At 45.3% G+C, this 17362-nt stretch overlaps 1 protein-coding gene across 3 annotated transcripts in view; it reads left to right on the plus strand.

Annotated features, from left to right (window-relative positions):
- The first annotated feature begins 217 nt into the window (after window positions 1-217).
- CDKL1 (cyclin dependent kinase like 1) overlaps window positions 218-17362 on the plus strand; it is a 45876-nt gene continuing 28731 nt past the window's right edge. For 2 of the 3 annotated variants that reach the window (XM_087421909.1, XM_087421901.1), the window contains exon 1: window positions 218-736. In XM_087421909.1, coding sequence (XP_087278035.1) covers window positions 569-736 — 168 coding nt within the window. In that variant the 5' untranslated portion in view covers window positions 218-568. The remainder of the gene's footprint in view (window positions 737-17362) is intronic. The other variant, XM_087421906.1, reaches the window with a different exon arrangement.

Raw genomic sequence — 17362 nt, forward strand, 5'->3', positions numbered from 1 at the left:
CCCTCCTCCCCACCCCTCCCTCCTCGCCTCCCCTCGGTCCTCCCTCCTCCTCCCTCCTCTCCCTCCTCCTCCCTCCTCTCCCTCCTCCTCCCCTCCGTCCTCCCTCCCCTCCCCTCCTCCCCTCCTCCTCCCTCTCCTCCTCCCTCCCCTCCCCCTGCCCTCCCTCCTCGCCTCCCCTCGGTCCTCCCTCCTCCTCCCTCCTCTCCCTCCTCCTCCCCTCCGTCCTCCCTCCCCTCCCCCGCCCCGGGAGACCCGAAACGCGAGCCGGGGAAGCCCTCGGCCGGATCGGATGGATGAACTGCGACGCGGAAACAGATGACCCTACACGCGCGCGCCGCGGGACACGGTCACACTTTAACTCTCGGGTCGGGGACACGATTGGACTCGGTGAGGACGGCGCCCGGAGCCGCTGCCCGGGGAGGCCTGGTTCCTCGGCGGGGGTCCCTGTCCTCCTCTAGGTCCTCAACAAAGACCCGGCGGTGACTGGGGCTCCGTTCACGCCAGCATTTTATAAGCGACATCTTCAAACTAGGTGAGGATCCATTTTAAGAAGATTTATTCCTCTGTGATGGAGAAGTATGAAAAAATTGGGAAAATTGGCGAAGGATCCTATGGAGTTGTTTTCAAATGCAGAAACAGGGACACGGGTCAGATTGTGGCCATCAAGAGGTTTCTGGAATCGGAAGATGACCCTGTCATAAAGAAAATCGCCCTTCGAGAAATCCGCATGCTCAAGGTAATGGATGCTTGACAGTGCATTTTCAGGGACTGAAAAATTAAAGTGAGTCGTGCCATGTTAAATAAATGCCTTGACATGTGGTTACATCTCCTTCCTTCATGGACTTTTGTCCTCAGTGACACAAATGGACATCTGTGCACAAGTCACCAATTATATGACGAACTGGAAAGCATAAGCACCTTATGAAATAGAGACAGCAGTGCAGGGAAGGAGGGTGGTGTCACTTTCAGAGATGCTGGGGGCTATTTTATTTCTCTCCCCAATAGCTGCTTCCCATGTCACCTGTAGATCTGGTTCTGCAAGAGCCATCAACTTTGATAGTACAGGAACTTACCACAACTCGGGTTTGCTAGCCTTCATGATGTTTCAACTTCTAGACTATCTTCTGAGGATATCCTCAGTCCATTAAGAGAATTAATCATTCACCTGTTTTCAAACTGCTAGGAAGCTGACAGGTTTTCATTATACCTCACATTTATCTACTGCTGAGCATCATAATGTCCTGTCTCTAGAAAGATTCTTCTTAAGAAGTGAAATGATCACTTTAAAAATGTTTATTAGTTTACCCTAGGAGACCATGATATTAGAGGGAGGGGGAGTTGATTATTACGAGTTGAAAGCATTTTTTTCCTGTAGTGGGAAGAGGCTTCTTTTCTGAATTTCTGTGAAGATGAAACCCAAACCGCAAGGCAGAATGTGACAATGTAGTGAACTCAGTGGGTTAATGTGGTTTCACACAGTTAGGGCCTCCAAGTTCTGACTTGTACAGCTGTATGACCCTGTCAGGGAAGAGCACCCTGATGGGAGGGGAGGGGATCATCCGGGGTCTCTCTCACCCTTGCTTCTCCGACCTCTCCAGGCCTCTCGAACACTCTTCTTTTCCCGAGGAATTGAGTGTGTGGGGTTGTCTCTGGATGAGGACCCTGAATGGGAAGCAGCAGGCTTTGGGTAAATGAAATGGGTGGATAACAGGAAAACTGTCTCTATTTGGGTTTAGGATGTTCTTTACCAGGAGGCTCTTACCTGTTCTGAGAAGACATTTCCAAGCCCCTCTCCCGCAAAGGGGGAGACCAGCAGTGTTGGCCCACCCCACCGCCTGAACCCTCTGCCCTTCCCACACTCACGGTTTCTCTTGGGCTGCTGGGTCTTTTCCCCTTTCTCAGGCTTTCCCTAGAGGAGAATGTGGTAATTGTATTTCAGGGGTTCATTTATTCCAGAGGAAAGACCGTCTGTTTCTAGTGGAGAGGTACTTGCTCTCTGATTCTGAGGGTGGCCTGTGAATGCCTCTCTGCACCCTCCGCCCACCCTTCAGCAATGCAGTGCTTACAGGTGCTGCTCCCTGAATTAACTGAGTTCCTCTGGGATGGGGACCTCACCTCTTTATCTCTGTGTCAGTTACTTGGCACGTAGCAGGCCTCCAATAACTGTTGTTGTTGGATTGAAAAAAATGTCAACAAAATAAGCTCTTAGGGAGGGTAGATGTTGCCAATAAATTGGGACGTCAGATGTGTTCTCTTGAATAACTGAATGTTGATGTGCTGTAAAGGTAGACTTGTGTGCACAGGAACCTGGTTCCAGAGCGCACAGCACCTCATTCTCCAGAGTCAAGTGCACACAGGTAGACTCCCCATATCTCTAGGAGCCGATGGCAGTAGATTAGCAGTAGCATCTGTCCCCTTGAACCCTAACTTTTCCGAATTCTGTGATATTCCTAACACAAAATGGGTACTTAAATATTTGCTGAATAAATGAATTGAGGGTTTGTTAAATGAAGTCATATTTTGTCCATTTGTTTATTCAGTAGATATTTATGGAGGCCTCGTGTGCCTAAAACAATGTTTATACAAAATTGTCCACCCTGTCTTTCAGACACTTAATTCGTGGAAGGGAAGTAAGATGAATTTCCCCTCGGCCCTCACTCCCAAGAGACCGGGTTCCTGATGGGCAGGGCCTGTGTCCCCATGCCTGGCAAGAACCCTCTAAACAAAGTGTTTGGAGGTGCATTTGAACTCGACTTTGAAAAGTTTCAGGAGGCATGGGATGAGAGAGAAGGCATGCAGGGCAGACAGTCTCTCCTAGGAAAAGGTCACGAGAGGAAAGCAGCATACTGAGGGAACACATGTGATAACCCCAAAGTCTTGGCCGAGATGCCCGCTGGGCTCTCACAGGCCAGGGAGAGAGGGAGGGAAAGGAAGCCGGGGTCCAGCAGGAGGGGTGCGAGGAGCTTCTGGGGTACAGGTCTGGCCCTGCAGTAAGTGACAGTTGGCGTGTAGCTGCACGTTGGTTCCAGGTGGCCTTTGGGGTTTGGGGCCTGACTCCAGGGGACATGTTGTAGTCCCTGAGACGGGGAAACTGGTGAGGTCCAGGCAAGAGTTTTAGGCCCCCTCTGAGCTGGAGTTCAAGCCAGGGCTCCAGTGCCGGTGGGAAGAGGAATGCAAAGCGAAGTTCTGAGGGAGGCCCTGGGAGGGTTGCAGCTCAGTGGCTCGCTAAGTTGAGTTCCTAGTTGTTGGGTTTTTTTTTTCCTTGCATACCCCTCACAGAGCTGGAGTTTTAATGACCCATGCTAAGGTCAGGAACTAGGACCCAGGAGGGCTGAGGCTGAAGGTACCTCAGTGACCTTAGCCAAAGCAGTGAGGACGGGTCAGGGCTGACCCCCTGACTGCTCCTGTTACCATAAGGAAAGCAGGAAAGGTAGATTGAGACCAGGTGTCGGGGGCTTTGAATGCCAGGCTAAGGAGTTTGGCTTTCTTCTGAAAAGAAGGAAGCCAGCCAAGATTTTTTTATTTGAAAGTTGTCATTTGCAGATTTTGGATTTCATGGACCAGTAAAATTTCCCAAAAAGTTACTTTATTTATTTATTTATTTTACAGATCGGGATACGGTTGTAAGCATTTTTAAAAACTGACTACTGGGGCTGGCCCCATGGCGTAGTGGTTGAGTTGGGCACACTCCACTTTGGTGGCCCAGGTTCGCAGGTTCAGATCCCAGCACAGACCTACACCACTTGTCAGCCGTGCTGTGGCGGCGACCCACATATAGAATAGAAGAAGATTGGCACAGATGTTAGCTCAAGGCGAATCTTCTTCAGCAAAAAAAAAAAAAAAAAACCCTACCAACTACTATCACCATCACTTCACAAAAGAAAGGGCATTTTAATATTGTTTTTAAAAACTAGGAAAGACATAATTTTAGAAAAAAGCAGAGTCTTCCCAAGAGAGTAGTTGACACCTATAAATAACATCTGTATATATACATTTCTCTGGTGTGTGTGTGTGTATGTGTGAGTGTGTATCATTGCCCTTATTTTTTTTGTTTCACTATCCATTGATGAAGATGGTGACATCATTTTGTTTTGTGTGTGAAAGTGAGTACTAAGTCTGGGAACAAAAAGATTCCCCAGATCAGGGGAGGTCCTGCTTGTGGGATCCGTATCTGATATAATGAAATACTCGTACCACAGAAGAACAGAGTGGTCCCTTGAATTTTATGTTATAATAGAATTTGGTCTGTATCTATCCTCAGGGAATTCCTTGTGTGTATGTTTTTTAAACTGTTTATTGAACAATTTAAAGCAACTCCCAATAGTTGCTATTGGACTTTTTTAAAAATTGTAGTTGCTTCCTCTTATGCAGATAAGATTATGAGAGTGAGTTGTCTAGCCACCAGCTGTGTGATTTCCAAGGCAGCACACCTACAGTGCTTCCATTCTTGATGTGAAAGTGTAGATAAAGGTGTAACCATCCATTGGTAAACGCTTTTGAGTGTGATAATTACTATCAAGAAACCTATTTTGGTAATATTTTTAGAAAACATTTTTTCTGAAAATCTGAAACACTTTTCAAACAGCATTATTTCGTGCTATTTGGGAAAAAGTGTGTGACACATTTTTGCGAGACAAATTCGGTATTTGTACTAATAAACTGCTTCCTAAACCATTTACCAAAAGGTCCTACTGCAGTCACCCCTTTCATGTTTTAATTGTGAATCCTTTTGTTTCCAGCCTACATAATTAGGCTTTTAAACAAATAAACAATTGCTCCAGTTAAAATCAGTCAGCTCACACTCTACTTTAAGAACAAATTAAGTACCATTCTAGTGACAGTAATAAAATTATACTGCAGTAGCTGAGCTCAAAGCAGCTATTGTACCCTTTCTCAAACTCACTTTCCCTTGTGAAATGAAAAAAGAAGGAATTCAGTATTTTCAGTGTGTTTGGTGAGATACCTGGGCGTAAGGGAGTTGACGTGTTAGTTTGACAGGTTTTTACAGAACTCCTGCCACATACCAGGCTCTGTTCTTGGCCCCTGCCCTCACAAGTAAGGAGAGACCAACAGTAAACAAATAATTATATGTCAGTGGTGAGAGATAAAGCAGGATAAGGGGTAAGGGGTGGTGGAGGGGCTTGCTTTCCTATACAGGGGTTAGGAAAACCTTTCTGACGACTGGCATTTGAAGAGAGACCAGGAGATGATGAGAAGGGTTGACTCATGAAGCTCCGGGGGAGAGCATTCCAGGCAGAAGGAGTAGTTAGTACAGAGGCCCCAAGGCAGGATCAAGTGAGTGTTCTGGCGTGTTCTAGGAGGAGCAAAGATGAGTGTGTCACAGAGTAAGCGAGAGCGAGAGCGAGTCATAGGAGGTGAAGTTAGGGAGATAAGGGCTCAGATGTGAGGGCCTGTGCACCACGTGGGTTTTACTGTGACTGAGGTGGGAGCCATCAGAGGGTTTTGAACAGAGGGGTGCCCTGGCATGACTTACATTCTGGAAGGATTCCTCTTGCTGCTGGTCGCTCCAGCTCCAGGAGCAGGAAGATGAGTTAGAGACTGTTGGAGTAATCCAGGTGTGAGGAGAGGGGTTTGGTCAGAGAGGTAGTGGTGGAGGTGGTCAGAGTCAAGATTTTTCTGAGAGAAGAGCTCGTAGGAATCCAATTGTTGGATGAGGAATCAAGAATGACTCCAAAGTTCTTGACTTGAGGAACTGGAAGAAGGAAGAGATCATTCACTGTGACAGGGAGACCCAGGTGCAAGTTTGGAGGAAAGGAAGTTGAGAGGTCTGTGTTAGATATGTTAAGTTTGAGATGCAAATCCAAGGAGACCGTAAAGTGGGCAGTTAAGTACACAAGTCTGGCATTGAGGGGAAAGTCCAGGTTGGAGATGCAAAGTTGGGAGACATCAGCACAGCGGTGGTGTTGAAAGCAGTGACCTTGGGTGAGATCACCCTGGGGAGACAAATACCCAGGACTGAACCCGGGGGCTCCAGCATCCAAAGGTCAGGTAGGCAAGGAGGAACCAGCAAAGGAGGCAGGAAGGGGTGATCTTTGGGGTAGCAGATCCCCGAAAAAAAAAAAGAGCCCAGAAGAAACCCAAGAGCAATGTTCATAAAAGCTTAGTGAAGAAAATGTTTCAAGAATGAGGGGATGGTCATTGGTGTCAAAGGTCACCATTAGTACAGACTTAGAATGAGCCATTGGCTTTGAAAATATGAGGGTCATTTGAGATCTTGACAAGAGCTGTTTGGGTGGAGGGCTAGGATGGAAGCTCCATCAGAGAGGGTTCAAGAGGGGACGAGAAGGGCAGAGTGGAGACGGTGACGTAGGCAACTCTTTTGAGGAGTTTCATTATAAAAGAAAGCCCAGAAATGGGGCAGGAGGTGCTTGGAAGGGCGTGGGGTCAAGAGTTTTTGTAGTTGTTGTTTTTAACGTGGGAGAAAGAAGAATATTTGTATGCTAACGGTTATCAATCCAGTAGAGAGAAAACTCGATGTTGGTGGAGGGAGAGAATTCCTGGAGCCACGACCTTGAGCTACTAAGCTGGACCATGAGCAGAAATAGGTCTTACAGCATAATAAAAGACCAGTTCACGGACCGGCTAGGAGATTAGGCTGCCTGTTATGTTATTTGGAATGTTGCTAGGTTCTTTACGTACACTATCCCTAATCTTTATGTAACAGGACCCACGGCTATCTCCAAGCTATGGGTGCAAAAATTCTTCACTAGGATGTATGACATCTTCTGATTTGCATGTGACCCATGAGCCCTTCAGGAAAGAATTCAACCGCTTTCCATAAGTAGAGTTCAAGCATATAAAGATGTTTTGAATGGGAGGTGGGGCGGTCATGACAGAAGCCGGATTACAGAGAGAGACAGGGTCCCTGAAAGAAAGCCACCTTAAATCAAGCAGTCTGGCGTGATGGGCTGGTGTCATCACAGGCCCTGTGGGGCGAGGTTTCTGCATAAAGCAGGTGACTGTACTTGAACCCCCCCAAGCCCCCTGGGGAATATCTGTGTGTCCAGCAAGAAAAGGCCTGTGTGGTTCAAAGCAAATGTGAGCGGACCAGCCCAGAATAACTGCATTACTAAGGCCCCTAGCCTCCGTGCTGCTGCACGTCCTGCTGTGGAATGAAAATGGTAGTACTATTGGAAGAGGAGGCAAAGAATTCCAACCAGCAGTGGTGGAAAGAGTAGATGCTCCCGGAGGGGTGCAGGTGAAGGGTGGCACAGCGCCACTGTGAGGTGCCTGGGCAGACCTTCGGCAGTGTGGCAGGTGGTACGGGGGTGTCAGAGTAGATCAGGACTCACATCAGTCATGGCCCAAAAGCAGCAGCTAGGACGTTGTCTGTGACAACCCTCCCTCCAGAAGATAAGAAAAACCAGAGAGACAAGCACGTAGAAGGAATGATATATTGCCATTTGGTGACCCAGTAGACGTGGGCAGAGTGCAGTGTCATTACCTAGGATGCACAGGTGCAGGCCCAGAGCGCTAGATTTTCATAGTCTTTTTTTAAAAAGCCAGAAATTAGAATTTTATGTAAAATCTCCTGGGTTTTTCCCTACAATTTTTTGTTTTGAAAAAATTTTCAAAATATGTACAAGTGGAAAGAATAATACGATGGATTCCTGCATACTCTTAGCCAGGTTCATTAATCAGTTGTTAGAATTCTGCTTTATTTCCTTTCTGTGTCTGTCACACACACACACACACACTTTTTTGGCTGAACCATTCCCCAACTACGCAGTATGACTTTCCCAGAACAAAGATGTTCTCCTGTGTAAGCACAGTATGATTTCTACACTCCAGAACTCGTCATTGACTCAATACTATTATCTCATATACAGTCTGTGCTCAGATTTCTCATATCATCCCAATAATCGTTCTATAACTATATGTGTAATCCAGGATCTAATCAGTGACGATACTTTGCATTTAGTTGCCGTGTCTCTTTAGTCTTCTTTAGTTTACACAGCTCCACAGGTTTTAGTTCTTGTTTTGGTCTTTCATGATACTGGCATTTTTGAAGGGTCCAGGTCAGGTGTTTTGCAGAATGTGCCTCCACGTAGACTGTCTGGCTGTTTCCACACAATGTGACACAGCGGGGATGTTTTCAGCAAGAACGCTGCGTGGGTGAGGCCGTGTCCATCACGTGGTCCTCATCAGGAGGTACATGGTGGTGGCTTGTCCCACAATTTATATATCTCATAGAATCTGTTGGTTAAGATGGGTCTGCCAGATTTCTCGATTGCAAAGAAACGTTTTCTCCTTTATCATTAATAAGTAATCTGAGGGGTGATCTCTTGAAAAACTGTGTGACTCCCCGCTCCCCAGCAACTTTCACCCAAAGATCCTTGCCTCAGTCAGTTATCATAACAGTTATTGTAAAATGCTGATTTGCAATAATTCTTTCTACATTCATTGGTTATAATTTTTCTATAAAAAAAAAAAAGAGCTTTCCTTCACCATCACCCCACCCACACACATACTTTTTAGTATCACTGTCAATCTGTGGATTTGTTTTTTATTCAACGTGTTACAAACCATCATTGTCCTTCTTCTGTTTGATTCTCCAATTGCCCGCGCTGGCCCCTGGGGCTCCTGGGATCCAGCTCCTTGTCCTGACAGATGCAGGTCATTCCCCAAGTCCTTCTTAACTGTGCGGCCCACCAGAATGTCCCAGGCCCGTCCTGCCCCCGCTCTGGAATCAGCCATTTCTCCACCGTTTCTTTTAGTGAGAATGAAATCCAGCTTTAAAACGTGGACAAGCAATTTAAAAAATGTGAAACACCATTCAGGCCACACACCCCGTCTGCAGACGCTGTTTGGCCCGCAGGCTCCGGGTTGGGTCCTCACATGCAGAGGTTCTCATCGGAGACTGGCAGGTCTGGCCCCTCCATGTTCCTCACCAATGTAGAGACAGATGGGAGTTTATGGGGCCTGGTTGTCACTAGTGTGGACGACAAAGCAGGGCATTCTCTCGCCTTCGCCCACAGTGACAGAAACCGAACAAATCCCCCATCATCGTCTCCCCCTATTTGTTCAACAAGTGGAGACCTGTTTAATTTTATTTTTACAAGATAACGTGCTGACTGCAAATAGTAACAGGCTGTTTTGTTTGTGTCTTAGAAGATTTTTTGGCTTAGCTCACGATGTATTTATCTAGAAAGATGATATTCCTGCTGTGTAGTGAACTCCTAAGTAATAAAGCTGCCACACAAATGCTTTCAGAACAAAAGCAGCAGAAATCAGCAGGCTGGCTAGTTGCCTTCTTAAAAACCCCCCGTTTGTAAGGAGACTGAGTGCATACCACCTTCTGTCCATGTCCTAAATGCTCCTACACACGTCCTGACACCGCCCTCGACTCGAGAAGATCAAATATCACAGAGCAGGAGGAGGCCGAATGTGTGATTTCATAATGCACACTGATAAAAAGCATGATTATGTCGTTGCTTTTTTTTACCACTTAGATTATTTTTGTTTCCAGCAAATAAAATTTATAGGTAGACAATGTGTGTTACATACAGTTATTATGAAACTGTCAAACCACGCCAAAATGCAGTACTTTTTATCTGCAATGGAAAATTTTTTAAACAGGCCGGGCTGGTATCTTTCACTTTAAATGTTTTTAATGTTTTAATTTATCTTTTCATTTGGCAGGACTGATGTTTCAGGCCACAAATTTGCTTTCAACAGGCATATTTTCTTGCTAATTATTAACCTTCTTTATTACTTATTAACTTTAAAAGCCTTGTAGTGAAAATGCTGTTGGGTAAAATTGTCTGGTTGAAAATCTTTGAACTCCATCTCTTTTTGTTAGAATATGGAAGGTAAGAGATTCTGCAGCAACTGATGCTTCAACCACACCTAAAAACCAAACAAATAATTTGATCTGTCAGTGTCAGTTCGTTGTTTCATTAATTTTGGCTGTGTCAGTGCTAATTTTCGTTTTGACCACATTTGTACTATCTCTTCTTTCTTAGTGCTTTTCAGATACTTTATTAGTCACTAAAGCAGATCGAGCATCCACTGTGGACATCCTTAGCCTTGAGAGGAGTCCAGAAGAGACCTCAGTGCAGTCTCTGGCCGGAGGACCAGCCCGGCACATTCTGCTCCATCCCTCTTGTCTACAGCAAACCTCAAATAAATAAACCTCAGGCCCCCACCTCTCCACCCGTGATTCCAGCTCCCCCAGTACCCCTCCTTCCGTATGTCACTCCCTGCCTTCTCTAACAGTCCCCAAAACAGAACATTAGCAGGGTGTCTGCCGTGGGTTCTTGGCGTCTGGAGGAACTGAGGGGTCATTTCCTTTACCGGAGGAGGGTGTTGACAGATGACTCCTCTGTAGCACTGAGAGGGCGCAGAATAGCCGCCTCTCAGCTGGAGACGGTAGTAATAATCCAAATAGCTCTTTTAGTAATGAAAGTAGCCCCCCCCCCCAAGCTGATGTAATAACTAGCTCTCTGGAGCTAACTTCAAAATGTTTATCTTGGTTTTACAATATAGTGAAGAACTTATACAATCATTTTTAAACCATTTGCATGATAAAGTCATGTATGCTTACGTAAAAAAAAAAAAAAAAAACCTGAAGATCCAGAAGAATGTAAAGTGAAAGGAAAGCTACCTTGCCCTTCACTCCCCATTCTCATCCCCCAAACAGCCGCTGGCTCTCATGCATCGCTCCAGAGGATTTCCGTGCTTGCACGAGGACATGTATTTCCATTTTAAAAACAGACACAAGTGCTATCATATTGTATATACTGTTCTGTAGTTTCCTTTTTAAAATTGGACATCTGTCCAAGTCAACACCTCAGCCTGCTTGCCCTCTCTCACTTTCTTCTGGTAATACAAGTTGAGTGACACACCTGCTAGCTGCCCTTCTAGTTCACCTATAGGAACTCTACGATGCGTTCCTGTCTGTGCATTAGCACAGACCTCTGCGAAATAAGGCATCTGGCCTCGCTTCCCACGATGGTGATTACGAGTACCTTGCTGCTGTCAGCACCTGGTCTCGGCTCCTGGAATCCTATCACTGCCATTGGAACCAGAGAGCCTAGTTCCATGGTTGCCTCTCCAGCCTGCAGAGGACAAGCCTGTCCACCAGCCTACAGAGGACAGCCACCATGGGCTTCTCAAAGATGCCGGCGACCTCCTTCCCTGTGCCTGCCTTTCTGCTTAGTGGAAACTGTGTTCTCTGGGCCTCCGAGGAAACGTAATCAGGTGGTGGGTTCTGCAGTCCCGCCTCATACGTCCACTCTAATATTTCCACCTCCTTGAGCCCCGAGACCCCTTCCTCAGTACTCTGCCAGGGCAGTTCCAGCATCTCCACCTTATCTACTGACAGCCCAGCCTTCAAAAGCCAAGCCAACAACATATTGAAGACTGTCTACAGGTGTCCTTGTCAGGAACTAAATCCCAAGTCATGGGACAGTGTTCCCATATCAGTGAACTTCCCCCACCTAGCCTTACACTTCACCACCGCCGTGGTCCAACCCTTGGGATTCCTGCTGGTACGTTTGAGCCAAGTTTTGTGATTCTCTGAGTATAGTTGTTTCCTCCTCCGTATTACCCTGCTCAGGCACAGCTGCAGCCCCATCCTGGTGACAGGCCTGTGGGCCCTGGGAGGAGGTGGGTGGAATCCAAGGAGGACACACATCATCCTCCCAAGGACACCTGCTCAGTGAGGTATTTTCAGGGGCTCCGTGTGAGAGGAAGCGTTTCACCTTTGGCCAAAGGGGCCAAGCTGCTGCTTCCAGCCCAGCGGGTTTGGGGAAATTTGAGGATTTGAGATTCTCAGGCTCATCCTCCTAAATGTCCCTGTCCCAGATCTCTGGTCCCTCTTTTCTCCCCAGAGCCCTGATTTTGGCATAAGAGACCTGCTGAGTTTGTGCATGGTCTCTTTTGTATCTCTGCTACTCCTAAAATTGAGTCCTGAGAGGGGCTGGCCCAGTGGTGTAGTGGTTAAGTTCTCACGCTCTGCTTCGGGTTCGCAGGTTCGGATCCCGGGTGTGGACCTACCACTGCTTATCAAGCCATGCTGTGGCGGGCGTCCCACATAAAGTAGAGGTGGATTGGCAACAGATGTTAGCTCAGAGCTAATCTTCCTCACACACACATTAAAAAAATTGAGTCCTGAGCCTGATTTTGCACAGTCTGCCCTGTGTTTGCAGAGACAGAAGTCTCTTTCAGTACTGCCACAGACCCTCTGACTCCCACCCCGACTGGTGGCTAACCTGACCTGTCATTTTCTCTTCTCTTTTTTCCGCCACCTAGAGGTGTTGACAGGACCCCGCTCCTTCAGTAATCCCCGTAATTACATTGACGCATCCTCCTCGTGCCACTGCTGCTGTGTGGCTGACCTGCGCCTCACTCAAAACCACGGCGGAGGGAAGTCCTGGGGACCGCGTCGCTGCGGCTCCCAGGGCTTCCTCTCGGCCCACTTCCCACCAGCAGTGGGGGCCTGTTGCCGCCTGCCTGGTGTCTCATCCAGTTCCAGAATCCCATTCTGAAGATCTCTAAGAGGACGCTTCCGGACTGACTGTCTTGGCTTGTACACCTCCCTGAAAGTGAAGTCTGAGACAAGGGGCTGTGTGTTAGTCGTTGGTGTTGGGCAGTGATAGCAGGGAGCCGGAGCAGGGGACAGAGAGAGGGAGATGGGGAAGGAGGACGAGCCCATGCAGGGGCAGCGGGGCCTCCTCCTGCAAGTCTCTAAGGAGCCAGGGCCCAGAAGAGGGAGCATTTACCACTACTGCCTGTCCCCACTGGCCGGGGTCCCCCCTGTGGAGTGTTAACTCCTGCGTGTTGGGATCATCCCACCAGCGCCCCATACCTCCATCCAGGAGCCCTGGGCGGCAAGCAAAAGATACAGACGCAGCTGAGGTGAGGGCTGTGGGCTTCATCCGCACAAAGCTCATTGCTGCAGCGACGGTTAAATTAAAAGACGAGCAGACAGGATGGGCAGCAGGACATAGAGGTGACTGGAACTCTGACCTCCTTGCTGTTCCACAAACTGCCCGGGCAGGAGTGCACGTTGGAGCCTTTGGAATCGTAGTGTCTTCTGCCTAGAACATTTTTCCAGAATCTTCATGACCCTTCCTCACATCTTTCTTTATCTGTCACCTTTTCAGTGAGGTCTCCCCGATCACCCTGTTTTAAATCGCACCCCCCGCCATGCTATCCCCCTGCCTACTTGATTTCTTTCCATAAGACTTATCACCATCCAGCGTAGTCCAATATGAGCTCCTGAGAGCAGAGATTTTTGTCAGCTTTGTTAAATGTTGTAATCCCAGAGCTTAGATTAATGTCCAGCACAGAGTAGGGCTCATATATCTTTTAAATAATAATATATAACAAATAATATGTGAAAATAGAATAATTTGTTTATATGTTTTAATATACCATTGTCATCTATTTTTATAAAATTACTCAGTAGCTCTCCTTTTTCACTCAATAATACATCACTGTCGTTAGATTAATAGACAGACCTCTATTAATTTCATTCTTTTTAATACATGCATAGTATTTCCTATTTCATGTTTAAATGGACCACAGTTTACTGAGTCATCCTCTTCTATCAAAGGACATTTTTGTTGTTTCCAATTTTTTGCCTTCACAAACAATGCTGCGATAAATATCCTTGTACGTATATTTTTATGCAACTATGCTTTTATTTGTATAAGGTGTATTCCCAGAAGTGGTATGCTGGGTAAAAAGAGAGAGAGAAAGAGAGAGAGAGAGAGAGAGAGTGTGTGTGTGTGTGTGTGTGTGTGTGTGTTTTGATAGATTTCAGTTTTTAGGAGAGTTGTAGATTTAGAGAAAAATTGAGAAGATCATATAAAGAGTTCCCATATACCCTGCACCCAGGTTCCTCTGTTATTAACATCTTACATTAGTGTGGTACATTTGTTATAATTAATGAACAAGTATAACATTATCATTAACTAAAGTCCAACTTCATTCAGATTTCCTTAGTTTTTACATAATGTCCTTTTTCTGTTCCAGGATCCCATTTAGGATACCATGTTGCATTTAGTTGTCATGTGTCCCTAGGCTTCCCTTGGCTGTAACAGTTTCAGACTGTCCGTATTTTTGGTGGCCATGACAGTTTTGAGGAGACCTGGTCTGGTATTTTGTAGAAAGCGCCTCTATTGGAATTTGTCTGGTGTTTTTCTCATGGTTAGACTGGCCTTGTGGATTTGGGGAGGAAGACGACCACATCACATTGGTCGAGTGTACATACTATCAGTGTCGAAGTTGATCTCCTTCCCCTGGTGAGACACTGTTTGTCAGGTTTCGCCGCCATAAAGCTCCTCCTCTTCTGCCTCTTCACACAGTGCTCTTTGGAAGGAAGTCCCTCTGTGCAGGGACTTATGGAGTGGGTAGGGAGGCTCTCCCCCTTAAAGGCAGAGTATCTACATAAATTATTTGGAATTCTTCTACATAGAAGATTTATTTATTCTCCCCTATCCATCCATCCATCCATCCATCCATCCATCCATCCATCCATCCATCCATTTATGGCAGTATGGGCCCATGGATATTTGTGTCCCTTTGACATACCCCCATCAGTGTAGGGTTTGTTTTTGTTTTTGCTTTAGCACTTCCTCACTTTCTGGCACTATGAGATGCTCCAGCCCCATCTTGTGTTTTCCTGCCCTACCTAGAATCATCCGTTTTCTCCAAGGAGCCCTGGTTCCCTTCATTGGAGAATGGTATTCGAAAACAAGATCTGGGCACTAGTGTACTTGTTGTTCCTGGGACGTGGTTGCTTCTAGGCCCTCTCAGCTGACAGAGCAAGGTAATATACGTGTGTATATGCACAGATCTGTAGTTATTTCTGTATGTAACCCTCTGTATCTATGTTAAGCTGAACATGCGTTCACGCTGATGTCTCTGACTCTAATCCACGGATGGATGAGATCATGGATTTTACTAGTCTGCTCTCCTGCTTATCTGTAAACTCCCCCTCTCACAGGGAGAACCTGGCTCTCAGTACCTGGCATTCATTCACGTAATTGTTCAATTCCAGTGTACGTATATAGCGGAATAAGAACTGTTACTCTCTACCCCCATGGGAAACAACTTCACCAACAAGAGTATAGTGCTCAGGTGAGGTTCCTTTAGCCTTACAGACTCTGCCCATTTCCAGAGTTACTTAGGTCAGCACCTTCCCCCTCCACCCCTTTCAAGTGAGGTTGTTTCATACATTTGCAATATTCACTTAACAATATGCATTTAAGTTTCATACATGTCTTTTCATAGCTTGATAGCTCATTTCTTTGTATTACTGAATAATATTCCATTCTATGGATGTAGCACAATTTGTTTATCCGTTTACTTATAGGAAGACAACTTGGTTGTTTCCAGTTTTTGGTGATTATAAATAAAGCTGTTATAAACATTTGAGTGCAGGCTTTTGTATTGACAGTTTTCAAATCATTTGGGTAAACAGCTACAAGTATAATTTCGAGATCATATGGAACAACTATGTGTAGCTTTGTAAAAAATTGCCCAACTGTCTTCCCAAGTGGCCGTCCCATTGTGCGTTCCCACCAGCAATGACTGAGGGTTCCTGTTGCTCAGTGTTGTCACCAGCATTTGGTGGATTTTAGCCATTCTCATAGATGTGTAACGATATCTCATTGAGATTGAGTATCTTTTCATATGTCTCTTGATCATTTATTTTTCCTCTTCTGTGTCTTACCTATTTATATCTTTTGCCTATTTTTCCACGGGATTGTCTTTTTCTTTATAACACTTAAAACTTCTTTATAATTTTAGGGATATCACCTTTTATTTTTCATAACTTTAACAAATATTTCACAGCCAATTATTTGTCTTTTGACATTGTTTATACTTTTTTTTTTTTTTTACCAAACCAACATTATTTTTATTTTTTATTATGGTAAAATATACATAAGACAAATTTACCATTTTAACCACTTTTAAGTGTACAGTTCAGTGGCATTAAGTACATTCACATTGTTGTGCCACCATCCCCACCATCCATCTCCAGAACTTTTGTCATCTTCCCAACATTATTTTATTTTTATGTAGCCAGACTTACCTATCTTGTCTCTTTTCTTCTGGATCTCCTGTGTTGTTCTTTAGGATGCTCTCTCCCATCCTGAGGTCAAAAAAGTTCTCCTAATTTTTTTCTAGTATTTATATTATTTTACATTAAAAATTTTAATATATCTGGAATTTATTCTTATATATGTAGTGATGAGATGTGGTTCCATTTTCCTGATGGGTAGCCAGTTTTCCCAGAATCCTTATTAAATAAAGCACATTCTTTTCAACTACATTGAAATACTGCCTTTGTCGTGCGTTAATTTCTCTTAAGTACTTGGCTCTGATTCTAGACTCTGTACTGCTTCTGTTTTTTCATTTCTGTATCAATAGCCTGCTGTCCTAGTGAGGAGGCTGAGGATGAGGATGATGGTGATGGTGATGATTACAGGTGCTTTACTGAAAATTTTACCATCTGGCAAAGCAAGTTGCCCCCACTAGTTTTTTCCCTTAGTGATTTTTAGACAGTTATAGTTCTGTATGAACTTAAAAGTCCTTTTATCTAGTTCTAAAAAGAAAAATCCCTTTTAGATTCTGATTGGAATTGTGTCACATCTACATATTATTTTTGTAAGAATTGACCACTTTATGATATGACTTCTTCAGTGGTATCATCTTATCATGACCATACCTGTACTTCCAAAGTCCTTAAATGAGGTAAAGATGGACTTGAGAACTTTCTTTGTGAATCAATGGCAAAATTGGGTTCTGCTGCCATTAACTGTTACACTGAGTGGCATGATTTAGTTGAGAGCATTCATCCTGGTGAGAAGGAAGGATGAGAGGAAATATGAGGAACCTTGATTCTTGCTCTGCTTCTAGACCTGGCTCAGTCTCAAACCCTTGAGCACGCTATAATATGCTAGTCTCAGAATCCTTGGGAGGTGCCCAGGATTAATTATTATAAAGCTGGTGGTGGGGGCCTTGGGGGGCCTCGCTTTTCTCCATTCTGGATAAACGTTAATTGACAAAAGATTCCTGCAAAGATGTCTAGGTAACTGAGACCTAGAGTCTCAGTCCTCAGTCCTTTTTTTTAATGTCAGAGAAAATGCCTCACTTCCCAGTGTCATATGAAATAGCAGTATTCAAAACACGGAAAGAAAATAAAAGGGAGTTCAAAATAGAACAGCAGCAGCAGCAGCCAAGGCGAAACTTTATGCAGGAGAAACGAAGTCTGAGCCTGGGCCAGCCCGGTTTTAGATGCAGGATGATGAGGATGGTGCTGGCCTGGGCGGAACCACCAGACCCTCAGGATTGGGCTGGCAGGGATCAGAAGGCCAAGGAGGAG

Source organism: Ceratotherium simum, chromosome 3, assembly GCF_057802395.1.
Source record: "Ceratotherium simum simum isolate JZ-2026a chromosome 3, ASM5780239v1, whole genome shotgun sequence".
Lineage (NCBI taxonomy): Eukaryota > Metazoa > Chordata > Mammalia > Perissodactyla > Rhinocerotidae > Ceratotherium > Ceratotherium simum.